General features: G+C 38.7%; 1 protein-coding gene across 1 annotated transcript; it reads right to left on the reverse strand.

Moving 5' to 3' along the window:
* Positions 1-1,110: 1,110 nt before the first annotated feature.
* Positions 1,111-15,807, reverse strand: LOC132379063 (cytochrome P450 1A1). The gene is made up of 7 exons (XM_059946579.1): positions 15,694-15,807; positions 14,211-15,070; positions 13,990-14,116; positions 13,410-13,499; positions 13,194-13,317; positions 10,860-10,946; positions 1,111-1,968 (listed from the first exon to the last, which is right to left on the reverse strand). The coding sequence occupies exons 2-7, from the start codon at positions 15,060-15,062 to the stop codon at positions 1,665-1,667; spliced, it is 1,584 nt and encodes a 527-aa protein (XP_059802562.1). The 5' UTR covers positions 15,063-15,070; positions 15,694-15,807; the 3' UTR covers positions 1,111-1,664.
* Between the last annotated feature and the right edge of the window lie 212 nt (positions 15,808-16,019).

Genomic DNA, 16,019 nt, shown 5'->3' on the forward strand with positions numbered 1-16,019 from the left:
ATCCAGTCAGCAGCAGTTCTGTGGACAAAAATGTCTTGTTAGTGAGAAAGGTCAGAGCAGAATGGTCAAACTGGTTCAAGCTGACAGGAAGGCAACACTGAGGGGGTACACTCAACATTTCAGGAATAGCTTCTCATCTGCCATCAGATTTCTGCATGGCCATTGAACCCATGAACACTACCTCACTACTACTTTTTCTCTTTTTGTACTGCTTATCTAATTTAACTTATTTATATATACTTTTATATATTTGTACTTCTGCCACATAACAACAAATTTCCTAACCTCTCTAGCCTTGCCCTTTATTCTAAAATGAATGACATGGATGACTGCATTGAGTACCATTTCCAGACTTGCAGATGACACAGAACTTTGAAGTGGAGTGAAATGTGAGGATAGTAACAGATTTCAAAGAGATTCAAATAAATTAGTAAACTGAAGAGGTGGCAGATGAAATGCAGTTATTAAATATGACATTTTCGTAGGAAGAACCAGAAGGGCCAGTGTGGTTGTTTGGCCTCCTGAAGGCAGAAGGGAAGACTGAAGTGCTAAATAAAAACATCCTATCATTCTTCCTCAATTGAAGATGCTGCTAGAGTCTCCACTAAGGAAGATGAAACAATACTAAACTTTGCTCGCCTGTTGTCCACCTGCACTTTGCACATTCACTCCCTGCATGACTGTGATGCAGTATATACAGTCAATATACTTGTGGCCAAACAATTAAAAAGGGAATGGGAAATAAGAGATCTGGTTATGTATACATAGTTCATTGGGCATGTAAAAGTATGTTCAGAAAATGGTTAATCAAATGAGGTTCTTGCATTTCTATAAAGAAACAGAATATAAGAACAAGAATGACATGATGAACCTACATAACACATTGGTTTGTCCACAACTGAAGCATTATGTCAAGATCTAGGTGCCATGTTAAGGACAGACGTGAAGTCTTTGGTGAGGGTGCAGAAAAATATATTCACCCAGAGATATTAGATTGAGGCTGTTTATATATAACAAAGGTTTAACATCAATAAAGTTGCAGACATAGAGAAATTGCTCTCTTTGATGGGGCAGGTGTATCAAGAATAAGAAGACACATAAAGAAAGTGATTAGTAAAAGACCCTTTTTATCTGACCCCTCTTATCAGCAGTCTTTCACATTTATCCAACAAGACGTCAACAGATAAACTTCAATAAGAATCAGCTGGCTGTAAAACATTCATTATATTCAGGAAGACAACATATTATATAAACACAGTCATTTATGTCTGTAGCAAATTATTCAAATTGATCAGAGATTAAATGTATAAACATCAAATCCCTTTAATACAGTATAAAGAAGCAGTTTCATATATGTTTTCCTTAATACATGATTTCTGTAGCAAAATATTTCATATTAAAAAATACAAGTACTTTCTTAAATGTGTTGATTTTGAATACAGCTTCACAAACTACATTTTCGTATTTTTTTCATTTCTGCTTATACAGTAGGCTACTTCTTCATTGATATTTTAAATACAAGGCAAAGTGGCACAACAGCAGGATATTTCAATAAACATGAGAAAACATACAATTTAAGGTTTAACTATTCCCTCATACCGTAGGTATATATCTGTAATATACAAAAATTGAATCCTGTCCTCCTTTTCTTAATTCGTACAGAATTAAGCCGCTGCCTTGTTAGAGGAACGTTGCACAGCTTGTACTTCACATCCCTTAGGTTTCATTGTCAGTCCATATTGTGGCGTCATATCAAAGTCCTGCCCAGGCTTTTTCTCAAATCTCAACTGTTGGATAAGAGTGGTGAGAAACAAGAAGACCTCTGTGCGGCCAATAGGCTCTCCAATGCATCTCCTTTTGCCCAAGCCAAACACTAGAACCTTTTCACATTCCACTTTATTGATACTTTTTCCATCAGGATTTAGAAACCGCTCTGGGTGGAACGCAAATGGGTCCTTCCAAAGTGTCCTGAAATATGGAATAGTACAAAATAAGATGTGTTGTGACTTAAGTAAAAACCAGCATGAAAATTAATCATTTCAACTTCTTCACATCAAACACTGGAAAGGCCTCAAGCCTCTTTTAACAGCAAGAGAATGAAGATTGCTTACAATCAGAACTAGAACCAAGTATTGTTATTGAATGCTCAACATTGTTCAGAAGGGAAAGCAGTACTTTAATTTTGAGGTTGGAGATCTTTAAATACTGAAAAAGCCTTTGTTTTAAACTATGACCTGTCCTTTTATTTTACATCAAGAAGTACTTATTTCCCATAATTTTATAATGGTTTACAGTTGGCCTATAAATAAAATTAATATCTGAGATAAACACTACAGAAACATATGATTCAGAGTCACAAATCCACGCCAGTATTTTTCCACCACTGAAGTCTCACCCCATATTTCTTCTTTTGCTTCAGTCATCCCTGTGGTAGCCAGTGCTATAATCTGATCACATTTTGAGCATAATTGTTCTTCTGAATTTTGGATTTCTTGGTAACTATCCTAACTTGACATCTCAAGTTAAACTTCTTACAACAGATGGAAACATTTTCTTTGCAACCACCCAATGAAAACATTGTGTAAGTTTAAAGGCTGCACTTAGATCATCCCTCAGAGAGAAAGGAGACCTATCTGTTTAGCTTTTCCTTATATGTATAAAATTATTTTATATCTTCTCTTCATCCTCTCTATTGCCTCTATATCATTGTTAGGATACAACAGTCAGATTTTACACAGTCTTTCAGGTATATTGAAATTCATTTACCAATCAGAACCTCTTTCAGACAAAAAGTCATATTTGGAAAATGTGGAAGTCAATGCTTTTTTGTAGGAGACCTTTTATTTTAGAGAGTAATTATATAATTTTTCTCACTTTTAGTACTGTTAGTAACTCCTTTAATTTCAAAACTAAAATTGAATTAGCATAAAGATAATAAAGGATAATACATCAGAGGTCACTTGTTCACAACATCAGGGATCCTGAGAGATATTTATTTAGCTTCATTTATTTAGCTATACAGCACTGAGTAGAATCTTCTGTCCTTTCCTGCCATGCCACCCCAGCAACCCCCAACAAACCCGATGATCCCTAATCTAATCACGGAACTATTTAAAATGATCAATTAACCTATCCTGTGGCTCTTTGTACTGTGGGAAGAAACCAGAGCACCTGAGGAAAACCCACATATTCCACAGGGAGGATGTACAGTGTCTTTATAAACAGCACCGGAACTGAACTCCCAACTCGATAATGTCCTGAGCCGAATAGCATCCCACTAACCATTATGCTACTATGTACCAGCCTTAGTACATGATACATTGGAAAAGTCTCATTTTACTAGTTGATGGCCCCTCTTTCAAATCCTTTCCCCTACTTTAAAGGTTCACATCCCCACCAAAACACAATAAAACAACCAAATCTTACACATACCTGTTGTACAATCACAAGAAAATTCACAAATGCTGGAAATCCAAGCAATACACACGAAATGCTGGTGGAACTCAACAGGCTAGGCAGCACCTATGTAAAAGAGTAAACAATCAACATTTCGGGCCAATGTGATGGAGTGTCTTGGCCTGAAACATTAACTGTTTACCCTTTTCCATAAATGTTGCCTGGCCTGCTGAGTTCCCCCAGCATTTGTGCGTGTTACACACCTGTTGTAACTAATTCTATCTTTGGGGTATGCATTGAACGTACTGTACAGAAATGGTTGCTCTTATACATTTCACCCAATTATACCGAAGGCAGTAGAAGGAAAAGTATCTCTAATAAATGCCTCTGCGAAAAACACTTTGGCTCTTCACCTAATTTGATCCTTTCATTCTCTTATTCCTGTCCTGCTAAAACACTGGGTCTATCTGTCATGTTGTTAATCCAATTCTTCTTGCAAACTTCATTTTAGGATAATGAAATAAACTGATAAATAAATGTAAGGTCTGTCAAAGATGTGTAAGGGTTAAGTATCTATTGCTACTGCATCTGCAGAGGGAGCTCTGTCTGCACAGGATCTGATGGAAGAGATTAGTACATATGACTGCTCTCCAAGATTAAAGTTACATATTTTTTCAGCCTGATATAAAAAAAGTCATTTTATTTAACATTTTGCACTACTATTAGATGTTTCACCAATTGTAAATAAACTGAATGAAATAACTTTGATCTAGATACCTTAGCAAATATAAGAATCCCATGTGTGACAGCTTTTACATTGAGAACTCTGTAGATCGCTGTAAAGTTACAAATAATATGCCTTGCCAGTTTGTGCATAAGGGTATTTAAAATAATGGTATACAGAATTTGCTAACTAGCTGTTAAAAATAAACTGGACTGGTCAAGAACACTGACACTGTCTACAAGAAGGGTCAGAGCCGTTTCTACTTCCTGAGGAGACTGATGTCCTTTAACATCTGCCAGATGATGCGGAGGATGTTCTACCAGTCTGTGGTGGCCAGTGATATCATGTTTGCTGTTGTGTGCTGGGGCAGCAGGCTGAGTGTAGCAGACACCAACATAATCAACAAACTCATTCGTAAGGCCAGTGATGTTGTGGGGGTGGAACTGGACTCTCTGACAGAGGTGTCTGAAAAGAGGATACTGTCCAAGTTGCATGCCATCTTGGACAATGTCTCCCATCCACTTCATAACGTACTGATTAGGCACAGGAGTATGTTCAGCCAGAGACTTATTCCACCTAGATGTTACACTGAGCGTCATAAGTCATTCCTGCCTGTGGCTATCAAACTTTACAACTCCTCCCTCAGAGTGTCAGGCACCCTGAGCCAATAGGCTGGTCCTGGACTTATTTCCACTTGGAATAATTTACTTACTATTATTTAATTATTTACGGTTTTATATTGCTATATTTCTACACTATTCTTGGTTGGTGCGACTGTAACAAAACCCAGTTTCCCTTGGGATCAATAAAGTCTGTCTGTCTGTCTTTCTAATGAAGTTTAACATGGAAACATTTTGGTAAATCTCATTTACACCCTTTCCAAATCCTTCACATCTTACTGAAGCATAGTGTTCAAAACTGGATTTAATATTTAAGTGATAGCTAAATCCCTCTTTTATACATATATATCATGACTCTTTTAATCTTGTGCCCTATGCCTCTTTTTATAAAAGCCAGGATCCCATTTGTCTTTTAACCATGTCTTCAATCTGCCTTGCTACTTTCAATAGACTATCCTTATATACCCAGAGAACTCTGTTCCTGTATCCCTTTTAGAATTGTACCATTTTCCATTTTTCCTACCAAAACACTTAATAGCTCCTAGTATTAAAATTCATCTGTCATCAACCCACTCATTCCACAACTCGGTATTGAAATCTCTTACTCTCCTCCTCACAGTTCACTATACCTCCAAATCTTTTTGTCATATGCAAGTTTGGAATTTTGCCTTGTATACTCAAGTCAAAGTAATTTATCTATCTTTAAGTTTCAATAAAAAAAACCAATGGTTCCAGTTCCGACCCCTGAGGAATCCACTGTAAACTTCTCTTCAGCCTGAAAACCCGTCTTTCACTATTACCCTCTCTTTCCTGTTACTTATTCAATCTTCCGTCTACATTACAACACGTTCTTGTATTTTTGACCTTCTACCCAAGTAACTGCTAATTCAGTCGCCAATTATTGTTTCTGGAACTTCCCTACCATCAAAGTTAAAAACAGTGATCTGTAGTTTCCCTGTACCATTTTCTGTTCAAGGGCATAACATTGCAATTTTCCAGTTCTAACGCAGCTCCCATGAATCTATAGATATTAGGAAGATTATAGGCAGGCTTTTATATATCTTCCTTCCATCAATAGTAAAAGATGCACCCCATCCACACAGGTTGATTTATTCACTAAATACAGATAGCTATTCTACCAGCTGTTTATTTTATTCCATCCACAATATCAATTACATTTTCTTTTGTTTATGTATGGCACTCATTCTGTACCTTAGCTCTGCATTGCTGTCTGCCTCCTTTGTAGTCTCGAATGAACTGCACTTTTCCACTCACAATTCTTTTATTGTTCACATGAGTGAATACTTTGGATTACTTTTATGCAGACTTCTCTCAAATTCTCTCTTTCCCTCTTTTTCTTTCCTTTTAATTTCCCTTCTGAATTCAGTCCAGTCATTGCTGTTAATGTTCCACTCTCTTTCACAAGCTCTTCTCCATTCTGTTTTACTCTTTGGTGTTCCCTCTGATCACTGAAAACTAGATTTAATTTTTCAGCACCTAATGGGAACATGTCCAGTCCATGATCTATTTTACAGGTCAAAATTGTTCAATTATAATTCTGTTGCCAAATTTTGATACTATTTTACCTCGTCCAGATCTATTCTCATCCCATTAGAATGACCTCTTCTTAAATTAACTATTTTGAAATTGAAAAGGTCTATGTCCTCTTCTATAAATATTATACTGAAGATAGATGATGGATAGATTTTTGCATAGTAGGGGAATTAAGGGTTATGGGGAAAAGGCCAGTAGGTGGAGATAAGTCCACGGTCAAACCAGCCATGATTTTATTAAATGTCGGAGTGGGCGTGACAGACCAGATGGCCTACTCCTGCTTCTATTTCTTATATTCATAGGTTCTTATACACTGTAAGATGTTGCAATCACTTTTCCTAAATGTTCCCCCATTCTTATTTGGCCTGGCCAATTTCCAAGAGCCAATTTTAGCATTGTAATATTCCTTGATCAAAAGTTCTTCTGAACACAATTCAAAAATTCCTCACTTCTTCCCCTCCATCCAACCAGTATTTTCTCTTAAGTTACTGTTATTCCTGTTTATATAGAGAATTGGTCTGCTGTTATCACCACTCTTAAGGCTTTTGTAAATTTTCTCTTGAACATCCTCTATTACTACCTGGTAGTCAGAAAAATAACCCCAAGTAAGTAATTATTCCTTATTATAAACTGATCGATTCCGTTCTTATCATTCAAGGATATTCTTTCCTTTCAGCTCAACAAAATTGTCCCTAATCAATAGCCAATTCCTCTCCTTATTTACCTCCCAGTTTTTTCTTGAGCACCTTATAATGAGAAGGAATAATGAGAATCTACCAACCTTTTAATTTTAGCACCATCTTACCCACCATATTATTACTCTGATGATCATCACTGGCACATTGACCCAGGGAATAATCCAGAGATTACTACGTTTATGATCCTGCTTCTTGATCCTTAAAATCTGCCTGCAGGACCTCACCTTTGTCATTGGTATTGATATGTGCTCTGATGAAGGTTCATCACCATGGCTAGAAGCAAGGCAAGAGGGGCGATACTCCAAGCCAGGCTGAAACACAGAGGAATGAGATCCACTCTACCCAGCATCTTGTTAGCAAATGTGCAGTCACTGGAGAACAAAATTGAGAACCTGAGGGCAAGGTTGCTTTATCAGAGGGAAATGAGTAACTGTTGTGTTCTATATGTAATCAATCATGGCTAACTCCTAGGACTCCAGTTTCAGCAATCAGGCCCGAAGGCTTCTCAATTCACAGGAAGGACCAAACTGCTGATTCAGAAAAGGCAAAAGGTGGAGGTATATGTTTCATGATAAACTCTTGGTAGTGCTCCAATGTGGCAGTTTTGTCGAACTCGTGTTCTCCCGCCCTTTGAATGTTTAATGGTCTATTGCCATCCATTCTATTTATTCTATTCTCCATAATGACCAAAGTTTATATACCACCAGTGGCCAACTATAATCAGGCGTTGAGATACTGCACGATGCCATCTCCAAACAAGAAACAGTCTGTCCTGATGCAATTCAAATCACACTTCAAGCAAGCTGCTTTGAAGGAAACCCTGCCCAATTACCATAAGCATATGATCTGTAGCACCAAATGTCCCAGAACTTAAGAGGATTGCTATACTACAATAAGGAATGCCTACCATTTTATACCCAAATCACATTTTGGTAAATCCGATTACTTGGTTGCCTTTCTCCTACATACATACCTGCGTACAGACAGAGGCTAAAGAGCAAAGCTCCAGAGATTAAGACAATTACGACGTGGTCACAGGAGTCAGAGGAGTAGCTACAGGATTGCTCTGAGTCGATGGACTGAACCAACTTCAGTGACTCATCTATGTATCTGAATGAATACACCATAGTTGTCACAGACTTTATTGAAACAGCTGTAGATGAGTGTGTTCCACAAAATTATTCAGAGTCTTCTCCAAACAGAAGCCCTGGATGAACCATGAGATCTGCAATCTGCTCTGCTGAGGGCCAGTTTAGAAACATTAATTCTGGCAACCAAGAAAGTAACAAGAGATCCAATTATGATCTCTGGAAAGCTATCTTACAGGTGAAGTGGCAATTGCAACCTAAATTTTAATCAATGAAGGATGCTTGATAATTGTAGCAGGGCTTGAATGCTATCACCTCTTATAAAGTAAAATCAAGTGACATAGGAGGCAAAAGATATGCTCAATGCTTTCTATGCTCACTTTGACCATCAAGTCATGGAGGAACCATCACAATCTCCCACAGCCCCCGAGAATTCTTTGATTTTAGTCTCTGAGGCTGATGTGCAAGTAGCCTTCAGGAGGGTGAACCCATGAAAAGCACCTGGCCCACATTTGGTACCTGGCATTGTTACAGAAAAGAAGCATCTGTCATCAGGGACCCCCATCTCCCAGGTTCTGCTCTCTTTTTGCTGCTGTCATTTGGAGTAAGGTACAGAAGCCTCAAAACTCAGACCAGCAGGTTCATGAACATCTATTACCCCTCAACCATCAGGCTCTTGAACCAAAGGGCAACTTTACTTGCCCCATCATTGATTACTTGTTGTTCAGTTTACATTGAAGAAACCTGATTAATTTTCCAATCCTTCACTTAAAGCAACACTTGTTTAAATTCTAAGCACTAGAGATTTTTCAGATGATATACTCCTTCTCTTCTAATCACAATGAAGGATCTTGGCCCTAAATGTTGCCTCCTTGTTCCTTTCCATAGATGCTGCATGACCTGCTGAGTTCATCTGACATTTTGTGTGTGTTACATTTGTTTAAATTCACTGGTAATCAGCTTCCTAGAGCCCTTTTAGTGAAACTGGACTCTGCTTCCCTTTTAATGGAATTGGATGCTACTTCCCGATCTCTTTTAAAGCACCATTTACGGTATGTTTATAAAATCTCATCGGATTGTCTTGATTGCCAAGCTGTAATAACAAATGAATTGGGAATTTCCTGAGAATATTATTCAATTTGCTGCTTGTTGTTCTTGTAATTCACAATCATTTTTTGTTGTTAAAAGGTCATCCGTTACTTCCACCTTTAGTATTTAAATCAACTTTTAAATAAATAAATGTGGCGCCGTAAAGACCCCCTAGGGAAATGTGCTGTTTTGATCATCTTTTTAGTAAGATGACTAGGTTTTAGTACCACAGGAATGTTCGGGGGTGTGGATAAGAATGATTCTTCACACATTCAGTAATTTAAGTCAGTGTGTAACTGCAGTAAATCTCTGCTGAACTAATGCCAATCCATTAAGAAGTACTTTCACATTGCCTGTGATTATGCATCCGGAACATTAATGCAATATCAAACCATACAGCAAGGGATAAAAACAAACAGCTGCCAAGCAGCCAATGCAAACAAATTGGAGTAAGAGTATCTCATATAACATCAAGAAGAGGTCATCTCTATATGTGATTACCATGCTACTTTCTTTGAAGTTGGTGCCAAGGATTTTTGGATAGTCACTGGTGGCAGTGTGCATTTATGATAATGTGAAAAGTTGGATGGATAGTGAAGGAGTCACAACTGAACCGTGCATTAAAGTCTCAAATTCAAATTTGCACTTTTTAATAGTTCTAAAGCAACAAGAGCTGCTCAGACTTATTCCCATGGTGCTAATAATTAATTGGTTGGCATAAGTAGCAGCATACACATGGCACAAAACACCTCTATCAGAAATTTCCGTAATACACAAGAAACACATTAGTTTCTACAGACTGCAAATTATGCTCCATTTCAATCAATAAAACTTTGAATGAGTAATGAGTAATTGGTCTAAATTAAAGTAATTGGAACAGCTATACAGAGTTATATGCATATGGTGGGTTGTATCTGGTGTCCATATGTAAGTTCTGGGAGTATGACTAATTAAATTTATTGCAAATGGGCACAATGTTTTCACTTATAATAATATAACTATCAATCCAAGAGCATTACAGAACTTTATAAATCCTCAGGAAGCAGTTGTCAATAAAACTATAGGATAAAAATCAAACTGTTTGTGCCCACCAGAACTACTCCTAGCCTAAGAGAGAGGATTATGTTTATTTTTCCATTTTATGGGAAAGACTATTCACACAAGTATTTGGGAGGACAGAAATACAAGCTGGCATGGACTTATGAACTTCATGCAAAAGGAAGATGCTTTTCAAATTATCTCATTATCATATTAACCAGGAATTTTAACAAGAACCTTATCTTGCCACTTTCCATTGCATGCTTAATATAATAGCTTTTTACTCCCCCTATTTTATTCAAGTGAAGGATAACTGTTGCAGGGAGCAGGACTTACAGATGTCCAGTAAGAGTAAATTTAAGACAACTAATCATATTAACATATGAAAGCTCTATTAAACTCAGATTCACTTCGACACTACTTTTCTGATGAATTTCACAAACCACATTGGATAAAGGCTGCATCCGACTAAATTAAGTAAGGCAACATATGTAACGCCAATTTGGGATGAAAAAAGTATTCAATTACTACTGTTCAAGTACCAATCTCAACAAACTGGAGTTTCCAACTCCTTTCTACAGTCTCACACTGGACTTGAAAGTATTCTGAAAAAAGATGTGAAAACATACTAAAGCAGCCAAAATCTACTTACAAATCATGATTCACTTGCCACTGGTTCACAAAAACACACGTGTTTTTTGAGACGAAATATCCATTTAATGATGTATCTTTCGTTGTGCTGAAATGGAAAATGAATTTGATATAGTACTGCTCAGAACTCAATACATATAATTTTTCTTTAATATGCTACATTGTGAAAGTCAGTGAGGATACTAGTGAAAGCCATATGAAACATCATTCTGACCACAGTTCATTATCTATTATCGTAGGTAATAGAAAGTCAAACCTTTTCACACATCTGGGAATTATGGATGGTGGCTTTGGTCAGTCACAGAAGCAGATTCAAAAAGAGGTCCTCCTAACTAGCTTGCACATTTTCTTGCATAAAGTAACTGGAGATGATGATTGTTGGAATTCAACCTGACATTGATTTATTTTCACTCTTTAAATAGTGGAAGAAGAACTATAGCCTCTAGCATAAATTAATGTTTAAAACAAGGTGCTGCAGGCTGCAGAAAGAGTGAGTAGCGTGGGTATCTGGGAGATGGATCAGGAAGTTATTGGAAATCACCACTCCCTGCCAGATTCTCTGATTCAGACCCCAGTGTCACAGCAAAGATCAGTGAAAAGAAATCTTTGCACTGTGTACCTACACGGACTGATTCGCTACAGTGATAGCACTCTCATGCATTATGCAGACCTATGGATCAGATTATCAACTATCATTGCAGTTACTGAAAGCTGTTGCCACAACTTTACTTATATCTTGGAAATATATTAATCCAGCAGCACATAAACCTTTAACAATCCCCAGACATATAGTTAAGAGGGAATTACCAATAAAGTTATAGCCACAACTCTCCCCTTCTACAAGTCAGCAAAACTAGTTCTATTCTTAAAACAAGGATTTTATTATATTGAAGTTATAACCCATAAAGAATGCAATATAGAGACAGCACTGCCACCACACAAATGGAGTAGTCACTTATCGCAACATGTGACATTAATGTGCCCACAAGAAGGTCCTACAATTGCAGTGAGGCACATAATCATGATATTTGTTTCAATGCTACAGTTTAAGTAATAAATATTGATCAGAATGCCAGCAAGAACTCCAGTGCTTAACTCTGAGAGGATAAGCTGCACCACAATTTACCAGCTCATCCGAAAGATGGAAGACTGAAATGGTAGCCTGGGGATTTTCAAGGGAAGTTCCAGACTGTGTGTAAAAGGGGATGGGGTGGAGATTGGGAGTGAGGAATGGAGTTGATGGGATGGTTACAGATGTTAAAAGTCTCAATGACAGGAATCTTCCAAACAAATGCAACCATATCACCTTTCTGCACCTCATCTGTAATACATTTTTGAATAATTTGGTTTCAGGTCTGAGTTACTAGAATTCATTTGGGAACACATTCAACAGTAATTTTTAAAAAGGAATTAAACATGTACACTCAGTGGTCCCTTGATTTTGCACAGGAGGTATTTCTGTATATTTGTGATCTTCTTCTGCTATAGCCCATCTACTTCATGGTTTGACAAGTTGTATGTTCAGAGATGCTCTTCTGCACAATGCTGCTGTGCACCACATGACTATTTGAACTGCTGTTATCTTCCTGTCAGCATGAACCAGTCTGGCCATTCTCCTCTGACCTCTCTCATTAACAAGGCATTTTCACCCAGAGAACTGCCACTCGCTGGATCTTTTTGTTTCTTGCACCATTCTCTGTAAACCCTAGAGACCGTTGTGTGTGAAAATCCCGGGAGATCAGCATTTTCTGAGATACCCAAACCACCCTGTCTGGCACCAACAATCATTCCATGATCTAAGTCACTTAGATCACATTTCTTCCCCATTCTGATGTTCAGTCTGAACGACAAATGAACATTTCGACCATGTCTACATGGTAGCATAGTAGTTAGCACAACACTTTACAGTATCAGTGGTCTGGGTTCAATTCCCACCATTGCCCATAAGACTTGTGTACGTTCTCTCTGTGACCTCATTGCTTTATAAGGGGTGCTCCAGTTTCCTCCCACATTCCAAAGACATTGTTAATAGTCCTGTGATTAGACTAAGGTTAAATCAGGGGATTTCTAGGTAGAGCAGCTCGACTGGCCAGAAGGGTCTATTCCATGCTGTATCTCTATAAATAAATATGTTATGGATTGAGATGCTGCCACACATTATTTACAGTAACCAGCGGGTGTATAGGTGTACCTAATAAAGAGGCCATTGAGTGCACTTCCAAAGGAAGTAAATTCAGGACTGTAGAGAGTAGCTAACAAGCTGACATTAATTGAATATCTTGTTCAAAGAGATATGATGGGTCAAAACTGTAGTTCATGCATGAAGCTGCCTTACCAGTGTGGAATGGTAAATGGTAGGAAGGATGAGTGTCGGAAGGTCTCCATGATGAAAGCTTCAGTGTAGGGCAATAAAGGCTTGTCTGCTATCCTTGGGCTTCTGTCTTTCCCAATGTTCTCATCTGAAAGGAAGATAAAGATCAATTGTATCAGATGCTTAAACCAGGATGAAAAATGTAACCCCAGGGATAAAACTGAATACTCTCAGACACACCTATTTCCTTGTGCAATTTCTTCTGAATGTCGGGGTAAGAGATCAGGTACATAACAGACCAAGTAAGAGCAATAGTAATGGTTTCGAAACCTGAAAAGAGAAAGAGAAAAAAAAATTTTAAATGATAGATTCTCTAGTTAGTCATTACAGAAATCTTTAGGTGGTGTAAAGGGGTTCATAATCATACCCCATAATATACAAATGAGAAAATATGCAGATGCTGGATCCTGATGAAGGATCTCAGCTGGAAACATTGACTGTTCACTCTACTCCATTGTAGCTGCCTAGCCTGTTGAGTTCCTCCAGCATTTTGAGTTATTACCCCATAATATACACTTTTGGAATTAGAGGGTTGAGGAGAGAGTATCATTGAAGTGAAATTAACTGATCTACGCAAGAGAGAAACTAAACTCAGCAAAACTGCAATCTTGAACAGCCAGTGAGCGATTTATTTATTGGCAAGATCTTTGCTGTCCCACCCACCTCAAATCCCAGAAATATAGTTCAGCACTGTCAAGAACTGGACAGTTGACCACCATAGATGCAGTTTCCTTGCTAGGGATTAAAATGCCACTCTTACCAGCTCCAAATAAGTCATTCACAATGCTAACGATTTTTTCATCGGATATTTGAATATTAGCATTTTCGTCCATTTTTTTGTCCTGGCAATGACCAATCAGAGAATCGGTTATATCCCGAATGTTGTCCTGGAGAAAAAGACAGGTGGAAACGCACGGGTTAGTTGCGATTGCGCTTTTCACAAAAAGTACATTCACATTTATATTATTAACATGGTCTTACCTTGTCAAAACTGCGGTAATGCTCCTTTACAATGTTCCCAACGAAAATCATGAATCTCTTGTTTAAGGCGATAAACTTGTCCATGGAATAGTTCGGGAGGAGTCTCAGGATTGGGATGAAATCGGCGGGGTTGCCTGAGGCTGCAGTTTTCGTGAACTCTTCGCCCACGTGGACGATATTAAGGAGCTCTTGATCGTTGTGGCTGTACCGCTTGCCAAAGCACAGAGCGCAAATTACATTGGCTACCGACACCACGATGTATCTCGCTGGGTCGAAGCTGCCTCTTGTCTTCATCTGTTCGGTAAAGATCTTGACCAGGTACTGCGCCTCGCTGCAAACATGCTCCTCCAATAGGCAGGAGTGGGTGGAATTTTTACACTCTTCAGCTGAAAAGCTGCGCAGCGCATTTTGCGCCAGTTTTCGACGCAGTCTCCAAACTTCGGTGTAATCGCTGCTGAAAGTCAAGCTTTCGCCCCCGCTAATAAATCTGAAGCTGTAGAGGTCTGGCCGGCCAGAAAAGTCGTCCCCTTGCTTGATCAGTGCTTGCTTCAAAGTGTTCAACCCGCTGAGGACCAGCACCGGCCGGGTACCGATCCGAATCTGGAAAATGTCTCCATATTTCTCGCTCATGGAGGTGAGAGTCAGGTGAGGGTTATTCCCTAACGACAGCGTGTGCCCAATGACCGGCAGACTCAGCGGACCTGGGAGTTGCTTCAGACCCTTCGGAATTTTACTTCTTCTATAAGCGCGGACCAGCAGGAATAGCACAGAGAAGACCGCGAACCCGATGAATACCTCGGTGACGGACACGGTCATGAGATTGACCACCATTCGGCTGCCACCGCTGCGCATCGTGTTACCTGTGCGAAAATAGTGAGCTTCTAAACACCGAGTATCAAGAAACACATCTTTTACCAGATCTCCAAATCTCCTCAATGAAACGTTCCGGATTACCCCCCCCCCCCAATTAACTTCTCCGCCTTCTTTTAAGATGCTCCTTTGCTCGAGCTTTAGGTTATTTGTATGGTCCAATGTCAGTGTTTTTAAAAAATATTATGTAAATTATTTGGAACGATTTTGCAAAGATAAGACGCTATGCAAATAGTGCTATTGTTTGAATTATCCCACAACCTTTAGCAACTAAGACCAGTTCTGCAGATACTGTATTTGATTTTGTTTATGCACAGTGATTTTCACTGCTGTATTTTATCGTCCGGTTTCAGCAAGGCGACGCAAAAACGTGAAAGTTGTAGTCATTAAGCATACGAGCAAGAAACACCTAGTCCAGATGTGCGTGCAATTAAATTACTATCTTGTTAGTGTCATTTATGTAACTTGTCTCTGTGCATATGCAGCTGTGCGCTTGGCGCTCTGCTAAACGCGACAAGTCGCAGAGGAACATTTAAACAACAGGCAGGGCTAAGCGGAGAATTTTTTCAGAACCGGGACACCAGTCGCCCATACACAATCAGCTCATGCCTACCTTTCCCCTTTCAAGACAGAGTCACCTTGCTGGCAAAGACTTAGCAATTGCAGGTTTGCAGCTAACGGTCAACTCTGCGAGACGCTGGCACAATGAGAAGCATGCAGTAAATGCATGCCTTTTATAGGCATCTCCTGTGCGCCTGATTGGCTGCAGGTCACATGTAGAAGTGTGATCGGACTAATTCTCTGCCAGCCCTAAACAACTTTCGCAATTCTTGGAGAATAAATTTATACAATTCGAAAATAAAGTGAATCATTTATCCTGAGATAATTTAATGACAAAAGGCATATCAACATTTTGATTGTAACTTCATGACTGTCCAA

This window comes from Hypanus sabinus, chromosome 21 (genome assembly GCF_030144855.1).
Source record: "Hypanus sabinus isolate sHypSab1 chromosome 21, sHypSab1.hap1, whole genome shotgun sequence".
NCBI lineage: Eukaryota > Metazoa > Chordata > Chondrichthyes > Myliobatiformes > Dasyatidae > Hypanus > Hypanus sabinus.